The 13,538-nt window shown below is 40.1% G+C and overlaps 1 protein-coding gene across 2 annotated transcripts in view; it reads left to right on the forward strand.

The window, feature by feature from the left end:
• The first annotated feature begins 2,802 nt into the window (after positions 1-2,802).
• COL19A1 (collagen type XIX alpha 1 chain) overlaps positions 2,803-13,538 on the forward strand; it is a 349,696-nt gene continuing 338,960 nt past the window's right edge. Inside the window, exon 1 of one of the 2 annotated variants that reach the window (XM_045057717.1) lies at positions 2,803-3,104. In XM_045057717.1, the coding sequence (XP_044913652.1) occupies positions 2,910-3,104 (195 nt within the window). In that variant the 5' untranslated portion in view covers positions 2,803-2,909. Of the gene's footprint in view, positions 3,105-4,037; positions 4,151-13,538 lie in introns of those variants that run through there. The other variant, XM_045057718.1, reaches the window with a different exon arrangement.

A 13,538-nucleotide genomic window follows, 5' to 3' on the forward strand; every position in this document is an offset into this window, starting at 1 on the left:
TCTAATAAACTAAGTGAATGTCAGATCTATGATCACCTCTTCCTCTCATTTCTAAGCTGAGTCAATGTGAGGAGCTAGAATATCTTCCAGGAATGGAAGCAAGCATAACAACAACCAGTGGAATATTATTTTCTGTGAGGAGAATTATTTTCAGAAACAATGGTAAAAATAGCATCTAAAAAATTTTAAAAGCCCTTACTTTTGATGATTACTACAAATTTAGAACTAGTATGACTACTTTCTGTTTACCTTTAAGAATATCACATGTAGTACTGGTCTAAAAAGGAAAAGAATGGGAAGTGTGTGCAGGCGATGACAAGTCAGACTTGGTAATTACAGTTAACAGTAACGTCTGTTCATCCACTATTGATGCATTGAAGTATTTCCATGGGATATGTATGGGAGTCATGTATGGCTGTGCCCTGTAAATTCAATAAAGAATGAACACTCTTATGGTTTGGTAACTAAGAAGTTAGCTGGGGGCAATGCTGAAATTCTTTCTTCTTGGAAAATGGAAACTCTGAAGGAGGAGAAAAGTGAAAGGAATTACGAAAGGGAAAAGGCAAAGAAACATGGCTGGGAGTACAGAAGTACAGAAAAAAGAAAAGGAAAAACAAATAGCCGTGTTTACCCAGGAGATTAAGAAGTGAGGCTTAGACAAAAAACAACATTCTTTAAATTTATTACGGGGCAATTATCAAAATATGGTGCAGTGTTCCTTTTATGTCACTTAGATTATGTAAGTGGGGCTTTACACTGTACTTAAAACTGTATGGAACAGTTTTTTAATGCATTAAAGGTATTGATTCTTCATATGGCATAAAAATAGTTAAACATGACTTCCATGGTGCATAAATGTCGAAAGCAGTTTGTGTTTCAAGTCTTTTTAATTTTTTAAAGCACGTGCATACAGCTAAGCTGGGCATTAGAAGCCCTGCAAGCTGTTTGCCAGAATTCAAAGTCCTGTCAGATCTCCTATTATTTTCAGATGTTCCTTTACCAGCAGTAGCTTCAGAAGCGAGTAGAAAAACTGATCATTTATAATTGCATTTGGGTTGGATAAATAAAAGGTGCTTGGTTAGGGGCTCTTTCTATTTGAAGTCACTTTAAAATTCGATGAAAAGAATTTGCTAACAGGCCAAAATCCAGGGCTATAATACTTTGTTATTACGAAACCAGCCCCAGTTTGAACCCTTTCCTGGAAGAAAAACCAGGAATATTTATTGACCTGGGATTGTTGGTGTATCTAGGAACAAACTAAGCAACAGATAATAATAATTTTTATTTTTAATCATTTCTCCAAACTCTTGTTCAGTTCAATGCTGTGAGTAGGAAAAGGAGCAATCTGAGATAGAAAGACAAATATAACAGCGGTTAGGTCAAAAACATATAAAGATTATGAAATTATTAAAGTGTTTGTGAAAGTAATGCTAAAATAAAGATGATTTACTTGTATTAAAACACAAATTAGAGGCAAAATTTCAGGCTTTCTGTTAAGTAGTTTTAAAGCCTTGCTTTAAATAGTACTAATTAAATGTAAATAAAGTGAATATAATTGTCTATCAGAGAAATAAAACACAGATGCTCTTATTTCAATTCACTAGTAATTGAAGGGTAATGTACAATTGCTTAAAGAGAAAAAAAAGAATTCAAATAGGGACAATGCTTTTAAAAAATTAGAGAAGAATCACCAAAAATCTGATGAAGATTTGTGAATCATGGTTTCCAAATGGCCATTTGAGCAGCGTGACTCATGTGATATCCTCCCTCCTTGGCCTCTTTCCACAGTCAACCAAAAATTAGTGATGAAAATCACACCAGAAGGAAACATACCAAGAGGTTTTAAATTTAGCCTTATAAACATGGTTTGCATCACTATGGATGCAACACTAAATGCAGGTATTTGGACTACAATGAAAGACAGGTTTAAAAACCACTATTAAAGTTGACTCTTTAATAGTTTGACTTCAATGAAGTGGGAATGGGCTATTTCCTAAAATTTTTCTTAACATTTTTATTTTTTGCCAGCCAGATTTTATTTGTTACCTGATTTATGAGCCCTGACACATGAAGCATATTTCTGTGGTTTAAGGTAACTTTTAAGCTTACTGATTTTCACCATTATGCATCAATAACATATTTTATATTATTTCCCCAATATGGCAATACTGAACTAAAGACGATTAAACCAATTTATCTGTTTTCTAATGCCTGTTATTTTTCTGAATTCTATAATGGTTTTACTTTTCTTTCAAATATATATATATATATATATGTATATGTATTCATACACACAATATGTGTATACATATATGTATATATGCCTTCAAATATACATGTATACCTAGTATATATACCCAAATATATATATATATACATATATATATACACACACATAGATAGATAGATAGATAGATAGATATGGAACTCTCCACACACCCACAAATACCTACACAGAGATCTGCAGAAAAATGTTACCTTCACATGTTCAAAGAGATCCCAAAGAGTTCAAAACCCAGGATTTATAGCACCAATCCACAGAAAGACATAATATTTAAAATCACAAAATACTTTTATGAACTCTGAGACAAACCATACCACACAAACCTGTACACATGAACATGATTAGAAGGCAGACAGACTCTCTTGATTAACTTTAAATAAACTGACATAAAAGTGAAAAATGATACACAAATGATATCTTTTTTTAGCTCAACTATTAAGAAGCCAATTATTACCTGTGAATGTATGCCACACACAATACTTTGAAGACATTTCATAATCAAAGTGAGAAACTCTAAGCACCTGCCTCCAATAGTCATTCTGTGAAACTGCTAATAAAACAAAAACCTGGAAGTCATTATTCCTAGCTCTAAGGCGACATTGTTGTAATTAAGGAAAACCTGTGCATGAGTTGGCGGAGTCCTGTCTTGCGGAGTCCTCGTCCTCGTCGAGTGGGAGGGTCACACTGGGAGAGACTAATAAGGGCAGAGATGCGTCCCCCTTCCCCACTCGCAGGGAGCTCACTCGGGCCACTCCTCGGCGGTGCGGCAGCCCTGGCCGGACTCCACTGCGCCTCTGAGGGGCTCAAACACACATTCAAGGTAAGCTGCGCAGCTTTGCCACCGGCCGTTTCCCTTGATCTCTCGCACACATGCTGGTTCTATATCATCTGCTCGTGTCTCTGGTCATTTGCGTGCATCTGCTTTTCAAGAAAATGTAAAAACTGTGCTACACATGTAAATATGTTTTGGTGGATAAATAATGCACACCTGCAATTACGCATTCCCATAGGTGGCTTAACGACGGGACCAAAAACGTTTGGAACGCTACGGCCACTTTAATATGCTATATATGATGTAGTTTGTGCTCAGATGTTCACATAATGCAGGCTTTATGCGTTATACTTTAGTTCTAGGTGATTTTTCTGGCTACGAGTGTTTTTGCAAAGGAGAGCTACCAGCACCGCTGATGCGGGTGAGAACAGACATCAAAGACAGAAGAACACATCCATGGGGTTAAATGCACAAAACAAATAAACTCAATAGAAATCCATGCCGTTAGATCGTATTTTTTTGGTCTACGTCTAGAGACGTTACCCACTGGAAACCAGGAGACAGTTAAGGGGTGTAAACTGGCAGACGCGAGGTTCCGGCGCCTAGCTCTCGGGCCCGGGGTTACTTATTCTGACATGCGGGTATTTCTCCCAAGTGCTGCTTCCAGGGGCTGCGCGGGCGGGGACCCCGGGACTAGGGCCTCCCCTAGCCCCGGTCAGCCTCCAGGCGTCCGGCGCTGCTCCTTCATTACCCTGCAGCATGCGCAGCGCGGCCCGACCGAGCGCCGCCGCCGTCCCCGCCGTCCTCGCCGTCCCTGCCGCCGCCGCCGCCGCCGCCGCCGCCACCGCCACCGCCGCGGGAACGTCCAGGTCCCGGCACTCGGAGAACGCGGCCCCCACCTCCGCCGCCTTAGCTGCGAGATCCAGCCGCCACCGCCGTCAGCGCGCCGGCGCCGACGCCACCGCGGCCGTGAGAAGGGAGGCGGCGCCGCGCAGCCCGCTAGGGCACTGCAGGGTCCCGAAGAAGTTTGTTGGCCCGGAACCAAGCGCGCCTCGGCCGCCGGGCACGCTAGCTTATTCTGAGCAGGCGGGCGCGTAAGCGAAACAAGTCCCGGGAAGGGGGAGGGAGGGAGGGAGCAGGCGGGTCGGTGGTGGGCTGGCCAGGTTGCAGGAGCCCCAGAGGCTGGGAGAGGTGGGGAAATGGAGAGGGACAGGGTACCAGAACTCACTGCCAGCTTCAGGGGACAGTGGGCTGGGGATCAAAAAGAGGAGAACTCAGAACCCGAGAATGCGCAGAGTTTTAATGGAACCATCCAGGAATTGCAGCAGTGAGTGATGGTGAGCCCCAGCTTGAGGTTGGGGAGTGCAAGGGTAAAGGAAACACTTGTGCTGCCTCGTTGCATCCACAGTGGCAAGACTGATTGGTCCCGTCTTCTGCTTGGAGGAGAAATCTGAGGAGAAACAAGGTGGGAGGATGGTTGGGACGCTCAGGAGGAATTTATATGTGCTTGATAATGGAGGGAATGAAATAAAATCACTCCAACATCTCTCCCTACCCCTACCCCAACAAAAAGTGAGAGAGCAATGGCGCTTGCTATTCTCAATCCAAACCAAGCAGCACTGCCGTTTTTTAAAGAGATTCAAACAAACAAACAAACAAACAAACAAACAAACACACCACTTTATCAAACGTGTGGTCTCTCAGCATCTCCTTACTGGTGTGTGAGGAGAGAGCTGTAGTGGGACTCAAGTAGAGGTTTTTGGTATGTGCCTGCCAAGGAGAAACCGAGATGTTTAGTTGTTCAGATGGTGCACACGTACCTAAAATCTCTTCCTGAGGAGGCTTGACATGGTTCTTTGACTGGGAATATGTCTTCAGGATGGGAAAGAAGGAGGCAATCGCCAGGGGTGGAAAAATTCATTCTCTCTCTAGGGGATAGAAAATGGAGAAAGTGACTGGCAGGTGCTTCCATGAGGTTTTGTCCGGCCTGAGCTCTCAAACTGGTAAGGAATCTAAGTTGGGTTTCCTGGGAAAGGAGGGTGGAGGTGTGGTGATAGAGCAGCAGAGCGAGCCTGAACCTGATATGAAAAGGCCAGAGAAAAAGCAAAAAGGTGAAAGAAAAGCAAATGTCATTATTATCACAGTTGGGACATCTCTGTATCTGAATCATTGTCATCCAAGGAAACCATCTAAAACAGAAGGAAGCCCATGGTATTCTCCAGAAATGGAAAATTTCTATCTACTTTATGGTCTTTCAGTTTAATCTCTCTCGCTGAAATTGTAGTTCATTTTTTTGGAGCAGGTAGAAATGCCCAGTGGGTACAGACAGTGGATGGTTTTAGAGGCAAGAGAAGATATGGAGATAGAAACCACAGTTGTGAAGCTAAGTGGCATCATAATTACAAATTCAAGTGGAAAATGAAAAATTAGTAGGACTAGAGAGAGATGCTAATATATAACCTGGAAAGGATCTTGGAAAAAAGAGAATGAATGGGATTGGAGTTGGATTATTCAGGGCAGGCTGCATTAAAGTCATATATCTTAAAGAGGCAGAGAATAAAGAGGCTTAGCAGAAGAGAGCAAGAGAGAGGGCATTCCAGCCAGAAGGAATGGCATGTGTGAAGGCTTAGAGGTGGGAGTGAGCAGTCATGTGCCTGGTAAGACAGAGAATCCAAGCTGGAATGAAACCGGAGATGAGGAGAGCAGATAACACTTGCCAGGGAGAGACTGGAAAGGAGAGGCTGAGAGGCAAGGGGCTCTTTGGGGTGTTATTTTGTAGGCCAGTAGTGATATAATCAGATGAGGAAGTTGCGTATTAAATTTGGAAATTGATAGAAAGAGGGTGAATGCCAGTAGAATACTAGGATATTTCTGAGGCCCAAGGGGTCTCTGATACCTCTTTGAAAACAATCAAAAGGAATTATGAGATTGTAAGATTATTAGGTCATAGAGCCCTTCAGATGGAAAAATTAGGAAAACTGGTAGATAAGGAAATATATATGTCAATTTAAAATTTTAAGTGGCATTGGATCGTTGATATAGATATATCTGTGGAAACAGAGCTAAAGAATTGATATCCAAAAAAATGTAGGTCACTCATAATGGTGGAAGTTGAGAATGGTATCAAAAAAAGTTGATGGAGACAATGATATTTCAAGGAAGTGTATCACTTAACCAAACAAGTTGTTGAGGATGATGAGAATCAGTTAAGCATGTTTAAAGGGGACCTGAGTTTGGAGACCCTCTGGAAGTAGGTGCTAGTTTTGAAGTGACAGGAGAAATAACACAGAATTTTGAGAAAATGTGGTAGAGTTGATCAGCTTTAGAGGATTATAAACATTAAGAACCAGGGAATATATTTTCTGTGAAGGAAGAGAAATTCAGTAATAGTATGTTTTGTGCGTCTCATTAAATAACTGAACTTATGTTCACTGAGCTTTCTTTCAGTAATTTTTTTCTATATTCGTCTGTAATTCTTCACTTCCTATCTTTCTGTAAATGTTAAGTCCATATCTGCATATATTACTTAACAGGTTGAACCTTTCATTTGTTTAATTTTGGAAACGTATTGCCTTAGACTGTGTTCCTACAAATTGATTGAGTACCTACTAAATGCTAGTGTTAAAACATCATTTAATGTTTGAACAAAACACGAATGATAAGACACTTTTTTCTGTAAGAAATTCAGTATGGAGGGGGGACGGAATGTACATAAGTTATTAAAGTGCAGTATAGACTGTGCTGAAGCAGAGGTGGGAACTGAACTCTATTAGATTGCAAGACAGTGAATAAATGAACTCTGTGATGGTTCCCGCAGACTTCATAGAAGACATGGTATTTGAATTGCATGTGGAAGGCAGAGTAAATCATCACCAGTTGGAAAGAGAATGGAAAGATATCCCAACAGCCAAAACTGCATGTGCAGAAGCCTGGCACATGTGGGGTAATCGTGAAGGGTTTTATGGAGTGGAGCTTGTTTGGAAGGAGGTAGCAGGCCATGAGACTGGTCAGATGAGTTGAGGACTCCACTAATGGTGAGAGAGTCTTGACTGGTTCCCTTAGGAATAGCCAATGAAAAACCACCAGGAGACTTCAAAAAAGCAGAGCACTAAAGTGATTAGATCTGTCATGGAAATAGAAGTCTTGAGCAGTAGGGATATAGAATCAAGGGGAACGAGACTGAAACAGAGGAATCTAGTTTGGGGTCTCCTGCACTTTTACAGATGAGAAATAGTAAGGACGTGAAATAAATCAGTTTTTGTGAGGATAAATAAGTTGGTATGGATTCAGAGGAACTTTGTAAAAGTAGATTTGATAGACTTGATAGAGATTTGATATGGGAGGGGTAAAGAATGAATTAAAGCGGATTTTGAAATGTCTAACTCAGATTATTAAGGTAAAAAGGATGCCTGTAATTAAAATATAAAGGTCAAGAGCTTTCTGTAGATTGTAATAAGGGCAGAAACCTTGCCTAAGCTGCATCCGACTTCTGCACACCAGCTTCAATTTCATTATTGATGAAATTATGAAATAATGCTAAATCTAGTCTAAGATGTTGAGATTTTTTGTCCTATTATTGGCTTGGAATTTAACTCTATAGGCATGTCTTTTCAGCTGGTTTTCTCTAATAGTTGATAGACTCTGCTCTAGCTTCACTAAAGATAGATTCTAAAGATTGGTAAAAGAACAGATGTGTTAACACCTGTTTTTTGTTTGTTTTTTGTTTTTTGTTTTTGTTTTTTGTTTTTTGTTTTTTTTTTTTTTTGCTTATTTAAGAGATCTGTGACTTCACAACACTATGGCCAGATTTTCTTGGAGTTATATACAGGCATATTGGAGGGTAGTCAAGAGGTTTGATTTAAGAATCAAACCCCTACCCAGTCACACGGCATTACTCTTTGTAATGAATGCTCTGAGAACATGGGTTTAGTCATGTAACAAATCAAACTTACTTTTTTAAAAGTTGAAATGTGTTGCTCATTTAACAGCCTACATAAAGTGAATCAGTACTTTTCTATTTTCTCCTTTTTCTTCTTTCACTTGTCTTTTCCGTGTTATTTTCTATTTATGTCTTAACTCTAACACTCAGACTCTACCTAATACCAAATTTCAAAGATGCAGAATGAGCATTATAAAATGATTCATGTTCTGTAGGCAGATTTGGTTTGGTTTACTCAAAAGTTTGTGCTGAGAAGCCCCTGACCATCTTATCTAGCAAGCCTACTATTTCATCATCCTATTTACACGCTTTCCTTTAGTTCCTAGTGTCCGTCTTTCAAAGATGATGTGTATGTTTGTTTATTTTTGGTCTCCCTTACCAGAGTGACACCAGGGACTTCCCCTGTTTGGCTCACTGCTGTATCCCCAGTGACTACTATATCCCCTGTGGCACATAGTAGGAATCTCATTGTATGGATGGAATGAAAGATTAAGGTTTTCCACTGCTCTTTTCTGTCTTTTCTATGCTCTGTGTACATTAATCTAGATTGACAAAGAATTTTTAAAAATCCATCTCCTAGAGGACCTGGGTGGTTTAGTTGATTGAGCGTCCAACTTCAGCTGGGATCATGATGGTGCAGTTCAAGAGTTTGAGCAGCACAGAGACCACTTTGGATCCTCTGTCCCCTTCTCTGTGCCACTGCCCTGCTTCCATTCTCTCTCTCTCTCTCTCTCTCTCTCTCTCTCTCTCTCTCAAAAATATATAAGGAATAAAAAAATTCATGTCCTAATTAAAATATTTTCAGTGTCATAGTTGCCTTACAGGGTTTCAAGAGCTGAATAATGGAAATTTAAAGGACAGTGACTCCTTTTTAAATTGCCTTATGCCAACCAGTATCAAAACTATTCCACTTGGGCAAGGATGGTGAGAATAATGGGTTAGAAGTAGAGGTCATAGCCAGACCTTCAGTTGGTCTTTATCTCTTTGTTGTCATAGCATTGGGAAATAGGTTATAGATAGGGCTATCTGGATGATTTTAGACAGTTCATCGGCTCCTCGGCACTGTTGTCTGCTCAAGACTGGCAGTACTGGAATACTCACACTTAGAACTTTGGTACTTTGTAGTGCTGGGAAAGAACTACAGCCTAGATCTGGATAGCTTTTTTTTTTTAAGTTTATTTACTTATTTTGAGAGACAGAGAGAGCGATCAAGGCAGGGGCAGAGAGAGAGGGAGAGAGAAAAATCCCAGGCAGGCTCCACACCACCAGTGGGGAGCCTGATGTGGGCCTTGGACTCATGAACCTTGAGATCATGACCTGAGCTAAAACCAAGAGTCGGTTGTTCAGCCAACTGAGCCACCCAGGCACCCCCCCAGGATCTGGCTAGCATCTTGATAAAGAATAGCTACAAATTTAAAGGAAGTATATAGGGAAGTTAAAGGTCTATCCCACATCCTGATAGTAAACATCATGGTGTAACAGCACTGGCTTCTTAGTGAAGAAGAGCTGGACTTGTATCTCAGGCTCTGGGATCTTCTCTATGAGCTTTAATGCTTCATATCTGTAGAATGAGGGCCTGGTACTTGTCTTCTGTACTCTCCTTAGGCCCAGGCAACAAGGTCCCAGCTCTGGGACTTACATTTTGGAAGGCCCTTATGTGGCCTTGCTCTGGATGTGCTTCTGCTCTCAGGGTTAGGAGTCCACAGATATAAGGGGACCCATCCACACAAAGCTCAAGCTGCTAGTTGAGGCTCTGGGAACCCAAGATCCTGAAATTCCTTGACCAAAGCACCCTTAGTCCTCTTATAAGACCTGGCAGACCTCTTCCTTGGATTCGTCTTTCCAGGGGCAAACCAAGTCACTGGTGGGAACACTCTTAGGCCCAAGCAGGTATCAAGGAGTGACTGCTTGCAGGTGTTATGGACAGAGCTTAGACTTATTGGTATCTTACCATACATGTAGGTGAGGCCCCTCATGGTGCAGACCAAGTCAAGAATGGGAAAAAGTGAGGGAAGAGCTTTGGTCCAGGCCAGCGTCTAGTTAATCCCTTGTAGCCTGCTGTATTCAATTCCAAACTTGACTTGGGCTTTCAAGTCTTTGTGAAGGTATACTTGCCAAGATAAAAGGAAAAAACATATTTCTTCTTAGTCTTATTAGCTTTATTTTTAACTTTCATATATTTAGACATATGATATGTGGATCTCTTGTCCTATAATGTGATAGTGTTAGGAAGAGACATGCCTGCCTCTCAAAAAATACACATATAAAAGAAATTGTGCTTCAGAAAATGAGAACATGTGTAACCAATATTCCCCACATCCTTCTTAAAATGTATCATGAGCCATCTTTGTACAAGTTTTGAAAAAAGTGATTTGAGGCCTTTAGTAACATCCATATCCACATATATTATTCTGAGGCTCTTCATTGGGCAGTCCATTGGGACAGCATTGAAGGTCTGTGTTAACATTTAAATCTTACCTAAGAAGAGCAATAAGTTAAATTGTGACAACATTGGCTTGTATAAATTTATCAAACTATCTTGATGGTCATCTAGCTGAGGGGACAAAATAGAAAATTGGGAAGTTTTGATGATGGAGGAGATTGTGGACAAAGCCCAGAATTGAGAATTCCTGGAGGGCACTGGAGGTGGGTCCAGAGCAGCAAGAAGTAGCCTGAGGTTTCTGGGGACAGTGAGAAGGATCTGGAGGAGAGGTCCAGAAAGACCCTAAGGGAGGTTTTTCCCACCCTGCAACTGCCTGAAGCAGAGATTAAGGATCTGGAAAAGGTGTTTTGTTTTAACATATACAAAGATTTATTTTGAGACCTTTATCAAGTTTTTTTTTTTTTTTCCAAATGTTCCTAGTGGGAAAAAAAAATGTTCCTAGTGGAGGGGAGTATATCTGTACTTAATCAGGATCAAAACAATAGAAACCTCAAATAGTAAACATGTTTTAAATGTACAAAGAGATGTACACCTGAAACTAAAATAACCCTGTATGTTAACTATACTGGAATTAAAATAAAAAGCTTAAAAAGAGAAAAATTAAGAATTAAATGTATGAATCGATACTATGTTCATGGTAATGGTCAATCCTTGAAATATTATAAGATCTTAAAATGCTTGATGAATTATAAGATTAAATTATCATCACTACAGATTTAAAGATAAGTATGTTTTTCTATATCTTAAGATTTGGAAATTGGCAGTCTGTTACTTATTTTAATTCAAAGAATGTTTATTAAGCCCCTACTTTCACAGATACTATGCTAGCTGCTGAGGATAAGGTGATGGACAAGACAGACATAGTCTCTGCCTTCAAGGGAGAGTAGAGTTGAGTGGGGGCAATAAACATATGTCCAAAGACAGAATTGTCTGAGCTAGAGAATAATGGGGCAAGGACACTTACCTGTCAGGCAAGAGCTCTTCCACCCAGTAACATTTACATTGAGAGGTGTAGGATGAAAAGGACCCAGTGTGATCCAGGTTGAGGACACAGCATGCACAAAAGTTCTGAGGTTGGAAAGAACATGGGAATTTGAAGGATAGGATATCAGTGAAGAGGAGAGTACCAAGTGAAGCTGGAGAGGAGAGTAGGAGCTAAAGTACTCAGGGCCTAGAAGGCCATAGAAAGGCTTTTGGATTACATGTAAAGTACAATGGGAAACCATTTAAAGGGTTAAAGCAGGGGAGTGACGTGATTCAATTTTTATTTTAAGAAAAGCTCTCCTGTGCTATGTAGTGAGTGAATATGGTCAGAAGCTGATAGATTTTAGGGGAAATGAGTTAGGAAGTTGTTGAGGAATCTACACCAGGGTAACCTGAATTAGGATTATGGCAGAAGAATGGAGGGCAGTGGATGGATTTGAGATGGGTATGGGGTAATACTGATATGACTTGCTGATTGTTTGGATGTGGGAGATGGTGATAAGGAAGACAGAAGCAGCAGCGTGATGCTTGAGTTCCTGGTTTGAGCATTTTGATGGGCACTAATTGAGACTGGGAAGAGCATGAGAAGAGTAAGTTATGGTTGAGAATCAAGCATTTAACTTGGACGTACTAAATTACAGGTGTCTTGTGCACCATCTAAGAGGAAATACAGAATAGGCAGCTGGCTACAGTCTAATGTTCAGAGAAGACTGGATTGGGGATACAAATTTTAGATTCATCTGACAGGTACTGTTTAAAGCCAAGAAATGGTGAGATCACCTCAAGAGACATTATAAAGACAAGGTGGGGAAGGCCCACAGATCCCAGGATTAAGATATCAGGTAGCAAAAAGATTTGAGAAGGGATTTAGAGAGAAATCCCAGAGAGTGTGAGGGCCGGGATGACCAATGAGACTGAAGATTTCAAGGAGGGAGTAGTCAGCTATAGGAAGTACCACCAAGATTTGAATTAAATGGGGAGAACAAAGAATTCTCTCAAGTTCTTGCTGAACTTGGTGAAAGGCATTTCATTAGAGGGTGGAATGGCAATTCATCAATAACTAGGACATTTAGTCAACTAAACATAACATCTTATTCTTCAAGCGTTTTGCATAAATGAGATTGAAGCTAAGTGCTATGAACCTCTAAGTGACTCAAGGAACCAGTTGGGAGACCTCAAGATTGAGTTAATATACATATGGCTCTATAGCTCTCTGGGTCTTTGTTGCTGTAAGAGGGACCAAAGCTTCAATGAACATAAATTTATGGGTGCTTTGACATTTTCCCATTGTCCAAATATCACTATCAACTTCAGGCTGAGGAGATAACTAAACTTTTACTAATTATTTTATTTATTTATTTATTTATTTATTTATTTATTTATTTATTTATGAGAAAGAGTGCACACATGCATAAGCAGAGGAGGGGCACAGAGAGAGGGAGAGAGAGCGAATCTGGAGCAGATTCCCCCCTCAGTGCAGAGCCTGACACAGGGCTTGATCTCAGGACCCTGAGATCATGGCCTGAGCTGAAATCAAGAGTCAGGCACTTAACTAACTGAGCCATCCAGGCACCCCCAATTTTTATTATTATTTATGAATATGTAGAGCAAACACTTATAATAGTAGGTAATTTGTATGAATACTTAATATGTTCAAGGACCTCTACTATACTTTCCCCAGTTGTTAAATAATTTATTGCTAGTGTTGTTATCAGTTTTCAGGTAAATAAATGAAGGCTTAGTGAGATTACATAACTTGTTTATAAGTGGCAAAGCCCAGACATAAGCCATGGTTTTAATCTCTATACTACACTGCTAATTTATCAACTAATAGAAGTCACTTAGGAAAAATGTCTATTCAAGTCCTCTGCCCATTTTTTAATTATGGTGTTTTTTTTTTTGGTGTTGACTTGTATTAGTTCTTTATATATTTTGGATATTAACTCCTTATCAGATATATCATTTCAAATATCTTCTCCCTTTCAGTAGGTTGCCTTTTTGTTTTGTTGATGTTTTCCTCTACTGTACTAAAATTTTGTTGACAGTTTCACATCTGTGTTCAAAAGAGATTTGCCAGTAATTTTCTCTTTCTTACAATATCATTGTTTAGTATATT

Source organism: Felis catus, chromosome B2 (assembly GCF_018350175.1).
Source record: "Felis catus isolate Fca126 chromosome B2, F.catus_Fca126_mat1.0, whole genome shotgun sequence".
NCBI classification, from domain to species: domain Eukaryota; kingdom Metazoa; phylum Chordata; class Mammalia; order Carnivora; family Felidae; genus Felis; species Felis catus.